The 15,857-nt window shown below is 41.2% G+C and overlaps 1 protein-coding gene across 3 annotated transcripts in view; it reads left to right on the top strand.

The window, feature by feature from the left end:
* The window catches only part of wasf1 (WASP family member 1), a 135,205-nt gene extending 119,599 nt beyond the window's left edge, over positions 1-15,606 (top strand). For all 3 annotated transcript variants that reach the window (XM_063001164.1, XM_063001163.1, XM_063001162.1), the window contains 4 exons: positions 5,430-5,596; positions 7,138-7,311; positions 12,726-13,267; positions 15,037-15,606. In XM_063001164.1, the coding sequence (XP_062857234.1) occupies positions 5,430-5,596; positions 7,138-7,311; positions 12,726-13,267; positions 15,037-15,194 (1,041 nt within the window). In that variant the 3' untranslated portion in view covers positions 15,195-15,606. The remainder of the gene's footprint in view (positions 1-5,429; positions 5,597-7,137; positions 7,312-12,725; positions 13,268-15,036) is intronic.
* The last annotated feature ends 251 nt before the right edge of the window (positions 15,607-15,857 follow it).

Genomic DNA, 15,857 nt, shown 5'->3' with positions numbered 1-15,857 from the left:
TGTGATGATTTAGGAAACGTTCTGCTGGGAAACCTTGGGTCCTGCCATCCATGCGGATGTTACTTTGACACGTACCATTTACCTATGCATTGTTGCAGACCATGTACACTCTTTCATGGAAACGCTATTCCCTGATAGCTGTGGCCTCTTTCAGCAAGATAATGCGCCCTGCCACAAAGCAGAAATGGTTCAGGAATGATTTGAGGAGCACAACAACGAGTTTGAGGTGTTGACTTGGCCTCCAAATTCCCCAGATCTCAATCCAATCGAGCATCTGTGGGATGTGCTGGACAAACAAGTCCGATCCATGGAGGCCCCACCTCACAACTTACAGGAGTTAAAGGATCTGCTGCTGACATCTTGGTGCCAGATACCACGGCACACCTTCAGGGGTCTAATGGAGTCCATGGGTCGATGGGTCAGGGCTGTTTTGGCAGCAAAAGTGGGACCAACACAATATTAGGAAAGTGGTTATAATGTTCTTCCTTGGTTAAACATCCAACATGGTGGGTTCATCTTTAATTCCCACAGGTACACGGCGCCTCCACAGAAGGGCGCAACCTGCCTCCTTACAGTTATAGCCCATAGTGATCATATAGCTCACGATCAGGTGTCCATATACTTTTGGCCATACAGAGTTTTATTTTCTCATCAGACCAATCATCAATCACCCTTTCAATTACAACACCATACATTAAACTGAGCCATATTGATTGATTTGTTTCCTTTATTTTCCTGTGTGTCCGTACAAAGCCGGGTATTTTCTGTGGTGTTGTTTTCTTGCAGCTGGATGCACAACTGGCACTGCTTAACCTTTTAATGAATGCATGACTTACGTCTTCCTTCAAATGTGGCATTTTACCTCAGCTTACAGCTGTTACTCATCAATATACTGTAGTAGAGTATCATAGTGCTGAATAAATATGTAATTTATAGGGTAACGGGATACTTTTGGAAGTGTTTAAGTGTGGGCATATATTTATTCATTCATTTATTCAACAAGGGTGGCATGGTGGCTTGGTGGGTAGCATTGTCGCCTCCTAGCAAGAAGGTCCTGGGTTCTTTTACCAGGTGGATTGGTCCTTTCTGCCTTACGCCCAGTGGTTTGTATCCACAGTGAATGAATGAATTTATTCAACCACACTATCCAATTTATTCCATTGTCATAACTGGAATTACAACCTCAAATCTGGAAAAAGTTGGGACAGTATGGAAAATGTTTCATGTTTTGCCTGGTCAACTTCATTTCATTTATTAATAAACATCCGTTCCTGCATTTTAAGCCTGTAACACATTCCAAAAAAAACTTGGGACAGTAAAGCATTACCATTTACCACTGTAATGTTGCCATTCCTTTTCACCACACTAAGTTTTGGCACCGAGGAGACCAAGTGATTTAGTGTTTCAGCTTTTATTTTGTCCCATTCTTCCTGCAAACACGTCTTAAGACGTGCAACAGTATGGGGTCGTCCAGTACCCATACCCTCTTCTTTTCTCTTGTTCTTGTTTTGTTGAAAAATGCATGGACGGCCCTGGAAAAAACGACGTCTTGAAGGCAGCACATGTTGCTCTAAGATCTCAATATACTTTTCTGCATTGATGCTGCCATCACAGAAGTGTAAATGACCTTTGCCAAGGGCACTGACACAGCCCCATGCCATGATAGACCCTGGCTTTTTGGACTTGTTGCTGATAACAGTCTAGATGATTCTTTTTATTTTTGGTCCGGAGCACACAGCATCAATTTTATCCAAAAAAGACCTGAAATGCTGATTCATCTGACCACAATACACATTTCCACTGTGTGATCGTCCATCCTAGATGCCTCCGAACCCAGAGAAGTTGACGCCGCTTCTGGACTCAGCCTTTCCTGGATGCTGCTTTTGTACCAAACCATGATTACAATCACCTGTTTGGAATCACATCATTATTTAGTATTTTCACCTCATTATTAGCTCTAAATTGCCCCCGTCCCAACTTTTTTTGGAATGTGTTGCAGGTCTGAAATGCAGGAATGAAGGTTTATTAATAAATGAAATGAAGTTAAGCAGATAAAACATGAAATATCTTGGGTTTAAACTGTCTGCAATCAAATAAAAGTCAAAGTAAATGTAAGTAACACTGCATTTTTCATACTGTCCCACTGCAGTTATTTCCACTAGACCCTTAACAGGAACTTCATGCTTGTAAGCTTTTAAAATGTGTACTTACAAGTTAGGTAATAAGTTCCCTTGACAGAAGACACCACCAAAATCACCACCTTTTCTAGGTAGGATTTAAAGTAGGTTGTTGTCCAGAAGTTGGACCTCCAGGAACCCTCTGGTTTCTTCCCACTTTCCAATCTTCAGCCAATAGATTGTTGGTGATGAATTGGTGCTCTGTATAGGGCAGTGGTTCTCAACCAGGTGGCTTTCGTGAGTCTAGAGGGGGGTCCCGTTGCATTTAATTGAGAAAAGTAACACATGATAGGACTGGAATATCAATAGGCTATTGCTGTATGGGAGATTACTTATGATGTTGTATAGATCTATTGTAAACTGCCCACGTGGGTCATTGCAAAGGTCAACGGATGGTGATTCAGCTGTTGATGATGTAATGATCATAATACATTTTGTCAACCTTACTGAAAGCATACAGTGGGGTCAAAAAGTATTTAGTCAGCCACTGATTGTGCAGGTTCTCCTACTTAGAAAGATGAGAGAGGTCTGTAATTTTCATCATATGTACACTTCAACTATGAGAGACAAAATGAGAAAAAAAAATCCAGGAAATCACATTGTAGGATTTTTTAAGAATTTATTTGTAAATTATGGTGGAAAATAAGTATTTGGTCAATAACAAAAGTTCAACTCAATACTTTGTAACATAACCTTTGTTGGCAATGACAGAGGTCAAACGTTTCCTGTAAGTCTTCACCAGGTCTGCACACACTGTAGCTGGTATTTTGGCCCATTCCTCTATGCAGATCTCCTCTAGAGCAGTGATGTTTTGGGGCTGTCGCTGGGCAACACGGACTCCACAAATTTTCTATGGGGTTGAGGTCTGGAGACTGGTTAGGCCACTCCAGGACCTTGAAATGCTTTTTACGGAGCCACTCCTTCGTTGCCCGAGCGGTGTGTTTGGGATTATTGTCATGCTGGAAGACCCAGCCACGTTCCATCTTCAATGCTCTCACTGATGGAAGGAGGTTTTGGCTTAAAATCTCACGCTACATGGCCCCGTTCATTCTTCCCTTAACATGGATCAGTCGTCCTGTCCCCTTTGCAGAAAAACAGCCCCAAAGCATGATGTTTCCACCCCCATGCTTCACAGTAGGTATGGTGTTCTTGGGTTCTTCTTCTTCCTCCAAACACGACGAGTTGAGTTTTTACCAAAAAGTTCCATTTTGGTTTCATCTGACCACATGATATTCTCCCAATCCTCTTCTGGATCATCCATATGCTCTCTGGCAAACTTCAGACGGGCCTGGACATGTACTGGCTTAAGCAGGGGGACACGCCTGGCACTGCAGGATTTGAGTCCCTCTCGGCGTAGTGTGTTACTGATGGTAGCCTTTGTTACTTTGGTCCCAGCTCTCTGCAGGTCATTCATCAGGTCCCTCCGTGTAGTTCTGGGATTTTTGCTCACCGTTCTCATGATCATTTTGACCCCACGGGATGAGATCTTGACCCCAAGGGAGATTATCAATGGTCTTGTATGTCTTCCATTTTCTTACAATTGCTCCCACAGTTGATTTATTCACACCAACCTGCTTGCCTATTGTAGATTCACTTTTCCCAGCCTGGTGCAGGTCTACAATTTTCTTCCTGGTGTCCTTTGACAGCTCTTTGGTCTTGGCCATGGTTGAGTTTGGAGTCTGACTGTTTGAGGCTGTGGACAGGTGTCTTTTATACAGATAACAAGGTCAAACAGGTGCCATTAATACAGGTAATGAGTGTAGGACAGAAGAGCTTCTTAAAGAAGAAGTTACAGGTCTGTGAGAGCCAGAAATCTTGCTTGTTTGTTACTGACCAAATACTTATTTTCCACCATAATTTACAAATAAATTCTTTAAAAATCCTACAATGTGATTTCCTGGATTTGTTTTTCTCATTTTGTCTCTCATAGTTGAAGTGTACCTATGATGAAAATTACAGACCTCTCTCATCTTTCTAAGTAGGAGAACCTGCACAATCAGTGGCTGACTAAATACTTTTTGACCCCACTGTAAGAATTTCATAACCCGTGTCAAGGGGGTCCCAGAAAGTATAGTGTGTATTCCAGCTGTACATCTAGTGTTCCCATGTGCCTCTGGACCCACAATAAGCCTGATTAGATTAAGGCGTTCATTACAGATGAATGAATGGTTACAGTAATATGCTTCACAGACATGTTACTGCAGCAACCAAAGAAATATGGTTGGTGCTCATCTCCATTCATTGTCTGTAAAGAGTTTTCAGCATATTTGACTGGGTAACTTTAGGGGGAACATTTAGAAGGTGGATTGGCTGCAATGATTTGCTCATAGGTGATTGATGTACTGACTAGGACAAATTGAGTAAATACACTGATCAGCCATAACATTAAAACTACCTCACTGTCCATTTTATCAGCTCGACTTACCATATAGGAGCACTTTGTAGTTCCACAATTACTGACTGTCCATCTGTTTCTCTGCATACTTTGTTAGCCCTCTTTCATGCTGTTTTTCAATGGTCAGGACTCTCCCAGGACCACTACAGAGCAGGTATTATTTAGGTGGTGGACCATTCTCAGCACTGCACTGACACTGACATGGTGGTGGTGTGTTAGTGTGTGTTGTGCTGGTAGCAGCGCTGCTGTAGTTTTTAAATACCTCGCCGTCACTGCCGGACTGAGAATATTTCACCAACCAAAAATATTCAGCCAACAGCGCCCCGTGGGCAGTGTCCTTTGACCACTGATGTGGGTCTAGAAGATGACCAACTCAAACAGCAGCAACAGATGAGCGATCGTCTCTGACTTTACATCTACAAGGTGGACCAACTAGGTAGGAGTGTCTAATAGAGTGGACAGTAAATGGACAGTGAATGGACACGGTATTTAAAAACTCCAGCAGCGCTGCTGTGTCTGATCCACTCATACCAGCACAACACACACTAACACACCACCACCATGTCAGTGTCACTGCAGTGCTGAGAATCATTCACCACCCAAATAATACCTACTCTGTGGTGGTCCTGTGGGGGTCCTGACCATTGAAGAACAGGGTAAAAGCAGGATAAAAAGGTATGTAGAGAAACAGATGGACTACAGTCAGTAATTGTAGAACTACACAGTGCTTCTATATGGGGGGGCTGATAAAATGGACAGTGAATGTATAAACAAGGAGGTGGTTTTAATGTTATGGCTGATCGTTGTACATAAAAAATGCTGTAGTCAAATTTCACATTTTGTGTCTTTTTTCTTAGCTGAAGAACATCGATCGTCCTGCAGAACCGGAGAAGGTTCCTCGGGCTCCTCACGATCGCAAAAAGGAGTGGCAGAAACTGGCCTTGGGGGCCGAGTTGGTGGAAGAAGACACAGAAGATAAACACAAAGACACTAGCAATGGTCATGCAACTTACCATGACCACAGGTGTGTGTGTTGTTTCGAAACTTTGGGCCACAGGCACTCGGGTGGCGCAGCAGTCCAGTTGTGTCTAGCTAGACCACCACAGGTGACACCACCCTTGCTGGGTCCTCAACATTGAGGGATTTAGCAGACACTTGGCCCACTGGGGCCCAACAGTGGAAATTTGGCAGTGTTGGGGATTTAAACCAATGATCTTTGGAACCACCTTGAGGGTGGCTGAGGCCCTGGGATGGAATGGCACCCTGTTCAGGGTAGTCATGTCTCATGCCCAGTATTTCCTAGTGAAACCAGATTTGCTACCACCTGGCTGATCAGTGGTGAGCCTCACATGGAGATTGGCATGACTCTGTGTGTGATAAAGCTGTCAGCCCTTGCTGCTTGGTGAATAAGAAGTAGGCGGCTAAACTGCATGCCCATCTTAGAATCTTAGATTCTAGAATTCCTGAATCTTATAACAGGATGGTGCAAGTGGCAGAGGCTTGCATAATAGAAGGGGAATTGGGAATGACCTGATTGGGAAATAAAGGGAAAGAAATGTACACACTAGAAACAAACATCGTATCTGTGTTCATTATGGCCTTTTCGGTCAGGATTGGAGATCAGCAGCAATAGAAAAAGCAAAATGCAGGCGGGTAATTGGACACGACTAGATTGGGAGGAAAATTAGGGAAAATGCATAAATAAATAAATACATTAATTAAATAATAAATTAATAAATTAATTAATTAATCTCTCCTAGTTATTAAATTGTGGTGTTTCAGCCACAGTACTTGTTAAGAGGTATAACGTTTATTCTGTAAAAAACAAGGTCGTAAGGACATGGATGGTTTAGTCCATGTGGTGTGAAGGAACTCTGGCACCCTGTCATTGGTAAAGATGGATGGATGGATGGAAAGCTAGATTCAACTTTATTGTCATTGCACAGTACAGGTACAAGGCAACGAAATGCAGTTAGCATCTTCCAGAGGTGCAAATAGTAGCATTGTGCAAAGAAAAACAGAGAATATCAGTAAACATATATCTATGATTACTATGAATATGATTATATAGTTATAACTATAGCTATTTACATGTATGTAATTATATCTACGTATATTCATAGTACTATATACATAATAGCAATAACAACAATAAGCATATGAATAAAAATGGGTATATATTATAATAATAACAGTAATAATAATAAAAGATGTGTAAATAGATAACTATACAACTGTAACTATAACTACAGTATATATGGACAGTGCTAAATAACTATATATAACTATATATATATATATATATATATATATATATACAGTATATATACTGTATATATATATATATGTAAAACAGTTGTTTAAAGTGCAGGTGCAAAAACTAAATAATATTAACAGTCCAGTGTGTAATTCGGGGTGTTGATGGTATTAACAGTGCAAATGATAAATGATAAATAATAGGTCCAGTGTGTAGTAAAGAGTATCTACATAATTGTAATCATATAGTAGATATGAAATGAACTTGTAGGTTCAATATAAAACTTTGCTTCTGTTTAACCATTTTAGGCAAATGTACATGGATCATCTGGACGGTCCCTTCTCTCTAGCTGCTTTGCCGTACTCTCAGATGAACGAGCTGCTCAGCCGCTCCGGAGAGCGGATGTACGGCCGACCTCACGATGCTCCACCGCCACCACCGCCTTCACATCCCGCCGATATCAAACCTGCCTCCGTCATCAGGTACACACATCACATGAGATACAGTACATACAGTGCTTTTATAAAGTAAAGTCTGGGCTAGTCTTGGGTAGTCTATGGTGTTGGTAGTCCAGCTTTGGCCCTGATTTAAAAAAAAAAAGGATGGATACCCCTTGGTAAATTCTAGGTTTTGTTGGAGTCAAATGAATTAATTCATTGCCTGTTTTACCACCATTTCGGACCCAGCACTTCTATTAATGGTCGCAGAGGGTCAATGGGCAAAAGGCAGAAAACACCCTGGACAGTTCGCCAGTCCATCACAGGGCAAACTCACATACCTAAGGGGATCTTTTTGAATATTCAATTAACATGACTGCATGTCTTTGGACTGCGGGAGGAAACTTGAGCTTCCAGAAAAAACCCACTCAGACACGTGGAGAACATGCAAACTCCACAAATGTATATTGCCCGGTACATATGAATGACGATTACGAAAGTAATCAATCCAGATGTGGGCATCTGTGCAAATTCAGTTCAAGGTCAAAAGGTCAGACCGTTTAATGCTTAGAGACATGTTCATGTGTAGACGGCACAAATAGAACAAAAACGCGAACACTTATGTCTTTTATGGAAGGCTGACTAGGAAAAAAACCCTTGTTTTCATAAAGAATATAGCAGCATGACTTAGGGTGCATTAACATGAGAAGTGGCAAAACTGTTTTGGCGCCGGCTGTGCCATTGTTTTATATGAAGTGAGGCCCACATTTGCCGTGGCACTGATCACCTGATTGAACTTCGACCCAGTTTGACGCTGACCTTTTCAAAGCACCTCTAATGAGACGAACTGTTTGATATGACATAGTAAATGCAACTCAGGCAGTATAAACAATACTTAACATGAACAAAACTTAATATTTAATAAAATTTAATAAGTGGAGAGAACTTATGACCTTTAATAACCACTAGAGGTTTAGTGTTCCTGTGTCGTTCTTTTAGAACATTAAACCACCATACGAAAGTTTTTTTAGCGATAAGCGTTTTAGACTCTCTCTTCTCACAGTTTCTCAGCACCTATCTATCTGTCTGTCTGTCTGTCTGTCTGTCTGTCTGTCTATCCATCTATCTGTCTATCTATCTGTGTCTGTCTGTCTATCTATCTATCTATCTGTCTGTCTATCTATCTATCTATCTATCTATCTATCTATCTATCTATCTATCTATCTAGCTGTCTGTCTGTCTGTCTGTCTGTCTGTCTATCCATCCGTCCAACCGCTCCACTTAAGCCAAGCACTGAGCAGAGTGGTGATTCGCACCGAGGCTCACATTCTTGCCACTTCTTATGTGAATGCGCCTATAGGCTTGCAAAAGTGCATTTGAAGAAACCATCCAACTGGACGCAATAGATGATGTTAGAGATGTTTGATTATTATGTACTGTGCCATGTTTGGTTATTATATACTGGTGCCATGTTTAGTGAAGCACATTGCCACAAACATCCCATACCAACTGTCAAGCATGATGGTGGAGGGGTGATGATTTGGTTCTGTTGTGCAGCCACAGACCTGCTGTTAATAAGACAGCAATTAACTACAATTTTTGTCCAGCATAGTGATGATGCTGGACAAAGATTTTTCTATAGCTGTATGTAGGCATCCCTTATTAGTCTTGGTGTTTGTCACAGGTATAAGAAATCAGTTATTCTGAATAGATATCCATCATCACTATGCTTGATAAACCTAAAATCTATAAATGTATGTACAAAATAGATGAATCTATTAAAGTGGAAGTAAGCAAGTCATCTAGGAGGACTGTATTAATTATTAATTACATGCAGTTCAGTGTATAGTTCAGAAAGAGTGCTGGAAGAAGCCTGGTTTTGTGGAGCCTGACCAACTCGGCAAATAAGCTCTTAAAGAGTCTGCCAGTAATGACTGATGGTAATTTTTTAGGACTTTAAAGGATGCAGAGTCCATAAGAGGGGTGAAAGAGGTCGTCCGTTATGCTGGTGGCTTTGCGGATTTTAGAGTTTATAATTTAATGTTCTTGATAGAGAAGATACAACTGATGGTCTCAGCCGTTTTTACTTCAGGGTTCTATAAGTCAGATACACTCCAATACCCACAACAAACAGTAATACAGCTTCCCAGGATGTGCTTTGTTCTCGCTCTGGAGACTGGAGTAGATATAAAGTGGTGGTAATTTATCCCCACAGACCACAGCTGGAAATAACAACACTGCTGTGCTGTGCTTTTTGACTCAGGGGTTGGTGGTGCAGCTGAGAGCTTAAGCAATAGGCACACCGTGAAAATCTTGCTCTTGATTGCCTTCATGGTGGATTTTCCCTATAAATATAATCTCAGATAGAGACGTGTATACTCTCAAACAAACGTTTACCTAACCTCTGAATTTAGGTATAAATACCAGACAAATATAGAGGATTATTTATGTATTTCTGTCTGTCTGTCTGTCTGTCTGTCTATTTATCTATCTGTCTGTCTAGCAATCTATCTACAGTGTATCACAAAAGTGAGTACACCCCTCACATTTCTGCAGATATTTAAGTATATCTTTTCATGGGACAACACTGACAAAATGACACTTTGACACAATGAAAAGTAGTCTGTGTGCAGCTTATATAACAGTGTAAATTTATTCTTCCCTCAAAATAACTCAATATACAGCCATTAATGTCTAAACCACCGGCAACAAAAGTGAGTACACCCCTAAGAGACTACACCCCTAAATGTCCAAATTGAGCACTGCTTGTCATTTTCCCTCCAAAATGTGATGTGATTTGTTAGTGTTACTAGGTCTCAGGTGTGCATAGGGAGCAGGTGTGTTCAATTTAGTAGTACAGCTCTCACACTCTCTCATACTGGTCACTGAAAGTTCCAATATGGCACCTCATGGCAAAGAACTCTCTGAGGATCTTAAAAGACGAATTGTTGCGCTACATGAAGATGGCCAAGGCTACAAGAAGATTGCCAACACCCTGAAACTGAGCTGCAGCACAGTGGCCAAGATCATCCAGCGTTTTAAAAGAGCAGGGTCCACTCAGAACAGACCTCGCGTTGGTCGTCCAAAGAAGCTGAGTGCACGTGCTCAGCGTCACATCCAACTGCTGTCTTTGAAAGATAGGCGCAGGAGTGCTGTCAGCATTGCTGCAGAGATTGAAAAGGTGGGGGGTCAGCCTGTCAGTGCTCAGACCATACGCCGCACACTACATCAAATTGGTCTGCATGGCTGTCACCCCAGAAGGAAGCCTCTTCTGAAGTCTCTACACAAGAAAGCCCGCAAACAGTTTGCTGAAGACATGTCAACAAAGGACATGGATTACTGGAACCATGTCCTATGGTCTGATGAGACCAAGATTAATTTGTTTGGTTCAGATGGTCTCAAGCATGTGTGGCGGCAATCAGGTGAGGAGTACAAAGATAAGTGTGTCATGCCTACAGTCAAGCATGGTGGTGGGAATGCCATGGTCTGGGGCTGCATGAGTGCAGCAGGTGTTGGGGAGTTACATTTCATTGAGGGACACATGAACTCCAATATGTACTGTGAAATACTGAAGCAGAGCATGATCCCCTCCCTCCGGAAACTGGGTCGCAGGGCAGTGTTCCAGCATGATAATGACCCCAAACACACCTCTAAGACGACCACTGCTTTATTGAAGAGGCTGAGGGTAAAGGTGATGGACTGGCCAAGCATGTCTCCAGACCTAAACCCAATAGAACATCTCTGGGGCATCCTCAAGCGGAAGGTGGAGGAGCGCAAAGTCTCGAATATCCGCCAGCTCCGTGATGTCGTCATGGAGGAGTGGAAAAGCATTCCAGTGGCAACCTGTGAAGCTCTGGTAAACTCCATGCCCAGGAGAGTTAAGGCAGTTCTGGGAAATAATGGTGGCCACACAAAATATTGACACTTCAGGAACTTTCACTAAGGGGTGTACTCACTTTTGTTGCCGGTGGTTTAGACATTAATGGCTGTATATTGAGTTATTTTGAGGGAAGAATAAATTTACACTGTTATATAAGCTGCACACAGACTACTTTTCATTGTGTCAAAGTGTCATTTTGTCAGTGTTGTCCCATGAAAAGATATACTTAAATATCTGCAGAAATGTGAGGGGTGTACTCACTTTTGTGATACACTGTATATATCTATCTATCTGTCTGTTTTTTGTTCCTTCCGTCTGTCCATCCATCTATCTGTCTGTCTGTCTGTGTCTGTCTTTCTATCTATCTATCTGTCTATCTATCTATCTGTCTGTCTGTATAGCCATCTGTCTCTATATTCTCTATATATATATATATCTGTCTGTCTGTCATTCCTTCCGCCTGTCCATCTATCTGTCTGTCTGTTCGTCTGTCCGTCCGTCAGTCCGTTCGTCTGTTGATCTATCTGTCTGTCTCTGTCTGTCTGTCTGTCTGTCTATCCGTCTATCTACCTATCTATCTGTTTGTTAGTCTATTTGTCTGTCTGTTTGTCTATTAGTCTGTCTGTCTATCTGTCTGTCTGTCTATCTATCTGTCTATCTTTCTATTAGTCTGTCTATTTGTCTGTCTGTCTATTAGTCTGTCTATTAGTCTCTGTCTCTGTCTATCTATTTATCTATGTACCTGTTTATCTGTCCATTAGTCTGTCTATCTATTTGTCTGTCTGCCTGTCTATAAGTATGTCTGTCTATCTGTCTGTCTGTCTGTCTGTCTGTCTATCTATCTATTTATTTGTTTGTCTGTCTGTCTGTTTGTATATCTGTCTATTAGTCTGTCTGTCTGTCTGTCTGTCTGTAGTGATTTAACTACACACACAATGTTGCTTTTCCCAAAAGTAAACTAACATTTTAAAAACAATAAGCAGAACAATAAACAATCACGTGTTACTTATGAAACTAAATAAACTTTTGGCATTTTGATGTTGTGGAGCACATAGGTGTGTGACTACATCATTTACAGAAGACAGCCATATCGAAGCAATGAAACATAAACCATGATAAAGGCAGGTTATAGCCTAGCGGTTAAGGTACTGGACTAGTAATCAAAAGGTTGCTGCCACTGCCAGGCTGTCACTGTTGGGCCCCTGAGCAAGACAGTGATTAGACAGTGCCAGAAATGTTAATGTAAATTATAAATACTTGGAACCAAGCTGGAACATATTATGATTCCAAATTATGTTAAAGCCTTCTGCCACTCATCCCAGATTTAACCAGACAGTAGGAGCTGCTGTTGCACTGGCAAAAAAAAGTATCACCATTCAGGACAAGACTCTAACCTGAGTCTCAGCAGTGGTGGGCCAAAGACTTATTGCTGGACATTACACACTTCTGCTATTGTTAGCTTATCTTCAGCTTGGGCCATTGAGTTCAGCCAATACACAGGAAGAACATGCCAAATGCATAGGTGCACCATTCACATCATTTGCTGCATTGTGACAGCCTCTCTGTTTCTTTATTACAGCTCCAGTTCAGGTTTCTCCGACAGTCGTCCTCAGTCTCCGGCCCGCACCCCTGTGTTCTTGAACCCCAATGCCCCGCCTCCTCCTCCCCCACTCCCCCCACCCCCTCCACCTCTCCCATCCACTGTATCAGGTTCAAGCATGCGTGGGACACCACCGCCCCCAATTCCGCCTCTACCTTCCCAGCAGCCCCTTGCTATACCCCCTGCCCCTACACTTCAAATTGGCCCTGGTGTATTACACCCTGCCCCTCCTCCTGTGGCTCCACCCCTTCATTCCTCTCCAGCACGTCTCCCGCAGGATAAAGTCCTGCTTCCTGGCATGGGAGACGGATCTGCCTTGCCACCTCCTCCCCCTCCTCCTCCTCTGCCTCTTCCAGGAGCGCATAGCTCCTCCACAGGTCAGGCTCCAGGTCCACCCCCTGTGCCTTCGTTCCCTGTTTCGTCTCCACCCACTCACTCGGGTCATGAAGCTAAGAGGCATCCATCCAATCTGCCGCCAATTAGCGATGCCCGTAGTGTCCTGTTAGAAGCCATTCGTAAAGGTAAGAGGAGTTTTATCCTGTTTGCTTGTTGATCAATTCTTTTTAGTCTGCTTACTTACTCTGTTTTGTATATGTAGTATACTGTCTAGTACTCGGTACCTGTCTAGTACTTATAATCATCAGTATATTGTTTAGTATTTTTTGATATACTCTGTAAATTGTTTTGCCAGTCTTAAATTAAGTGAATTGTTTAGTCTGCTCTGGGTAAAGTAAGTGGATTGTTTAGTCTGCTCTGGGTGAAGTAAGTGGATTGTTTAGTCTGCTCTGGGTAAAGTAAGTGGATTGTTTAGTCTGCTCTGGGTGAAGTAAGTGGATTGTTTAGTCTGCTCTGGGTAAAGTAAGTGGATTGTTTAGTCTGCTCTGGGTAAAGTCAGTGGATTGTTTAGTCTGCTCTGGGTAAAGTAAGTGGATTGTTTAGTCTGCTCTGGGTGAAGTAAGTGGATTGTTTAGTCTGCTCTGGGTAAAGTAAGTTGATTGTTTAGTCTGCTCTGGGTGAAGTAAGTGGATTGTTTAGTCTGCTCTGGGTAAATTAAGTGGATGGTTTAGTCTGCTCTGGGTAAAGTAAGTGGGTTGTTTAGTCTGCTCTGGGTGAAGTAAGTGGATTGTTTAGTCTGCTCTGGGTAAACTAAGTGGATTGTTTAGTCTAATTTGGGTAAAGTAAGTGGATTGTTTAGTCTGCTCTGGGTAAAGTAAGTGGATTGTTTAGTCTGCTCTGGGTAAAGTAAGTGGATTGTTTAGTCTGCTCTGGGTAAAGTAAGTGGATTGTTTAGTCTGCTCTGGGTAAAGTAAGTGGATTGTTTAGTCTGCTCTGGGTGAAGTAAGTGGATTGTTTAGTCTGCTCTGGGTGAAGTAAGTGGATTGTTTAGTCTACTTTAGGTAAAATAAGTGGATTGTTTAGTCTGTTGTGTGTAAACCGTAGATTTAGTGTTTCATTCCATAATATGATTTGTTAATTAATTGAACCTTTATTTAACTAACAAAAGTACAAAAAAAGGATAAAATTTTTTGCCCGATCAACGTGAATGTATTTTGTGACTATACAAATGACAACACCTATGAACAAGGTATATTTACCTTGTGTTACATCACCTTTCCCACCAATCACATTTTATCAACTTAGGATACTAATTATTATAGTTTTTGCCCACATTTGCTTGATACAAGACTTCAGATGGGAATATATTTTCAATACGAGACAGATCCAGATTACATTATTGATTCGGTTTTACAATACACAGTAAATTGTATAGTCTGTTATGGGTGTTCTTAGCCATGGTCGGCACGTGGAAGGGGGCGCATGTCCAGAAAGGTTAAAAACCCTTGGTTTAGTGTATATTTTATTGTTAAGCATTTTTGCATATACTTAGTGTTTTTCTTTATATTTTATACTGATTGTATTGGATTGTTTAGTGTTTTGTTGATGCAGTTTATTGTTTCGTCTGTTTAGGGCAAACTGATTTAACTGTTTTGTCTATTTTTGGTATACCCAATGAACTGTTGAGCCTTGTTTGGGTATACTTTGGATTGCTTAATTAGTTGTGTGCACACTGAATTATTGGGTCTATATTTGGTTTACTGTACTTATTAGATTGTTCAGACTATTTTGGGTATACTCGGTTGAATGTTTAGTTGTTTTAGGTATATTTAGTAAATTATTCGGCATGTTCTGGATGCACCTAGAGGATTCTTTGGTGTGTTTTAGGACTGCGTAGTATAGTGTCAGTAAAACATACTAGGAGTTATATGTTTATATGTTATTTTGTTCCCAGGTATCCAGCTAAGGAAAGTCGAGGAGCAAAGAGAACAAGAGGCTAAGCATGAGCGTGTCGGTAACGATGTAGCCACTATCTTGTCCCGCCGCATAGCAGTGGAGTACAGTGACTCAGAAGACGACTCAGAGTTCGATGAGGTTGACTGGATGGAGTAAGAAGGAAAATAAGCAGTGGATATTTAGCAAGAAAGCTACCATTTAACAATTGTGTCTAATTTTCTGTGTGTCCCGCATCCATGGTCCTCTGTGGTATCTTTTAAAAGACTTTGTGTCTCCGGTCTTTTCTTAAGATGTTTTGCTGTTATTTTTTACATACAACGTAATTCAGCTTCTGTTGAAGCAGAATTTTCTGTTGTTTGATTAATGGATAAAAATATGTTCTTTTTTAAAAATCCTGTAGTTCATTTTAAGAAAGGACAACTAAAATTCACTGTTAGTGTTCCATAAAGCAGAGCCCAGGCTCTTTTTTTTTTTTACTTTGAGGCAATGCTGCCACCTTCTGATTGTAAAAGAAAATATAGCCTATGCTAGTAATTTCTTAAGAAGCTAGTAAATTCCTCGATGGAAAACGGACAAATTCTAAAAAATTGCATACAATATGACATTTTAATTGTTCATTGTTCTTATAAGGAATCATTTTAAATATCTTTGAGGAATGTGGTGTCGTTCTGTGTATGACTTTAAGAAGGAAAAACATGTTTAGAATGCTAGTTCATGCTAAGGTTTTTGAAGGTTCCCTGGAGTGAACACAAGTTCATTTTAATGGTGTTCACTTGAAATTTACAAAAAAAGACAATGTTTTATGCTTTATTAAGGCTC

The sequence above is a fragment of the Trichomycterus rosablanca genome, chromosome 9 (genome assembly GCF_030014385.1).
Source record: "Trichomycterus rosablanca isolate fTriRos1 chromosome 9, fTriRos1.hap1, whole genome shotgun sequence".
Taxonomy (NCBI): domain Eukaryota; kingdom Metazoa; phylum Chordata; class Actinopteri; order Siluriformes; family Trichomycteridae; genus Trichomycterus; species Trichomycterus rosablanca.
The sequence above is the reverse complement of the archived record's forward strand: the minus strand, read 5'-3'. Positions and strand labels throughout refer to the sequence as shown.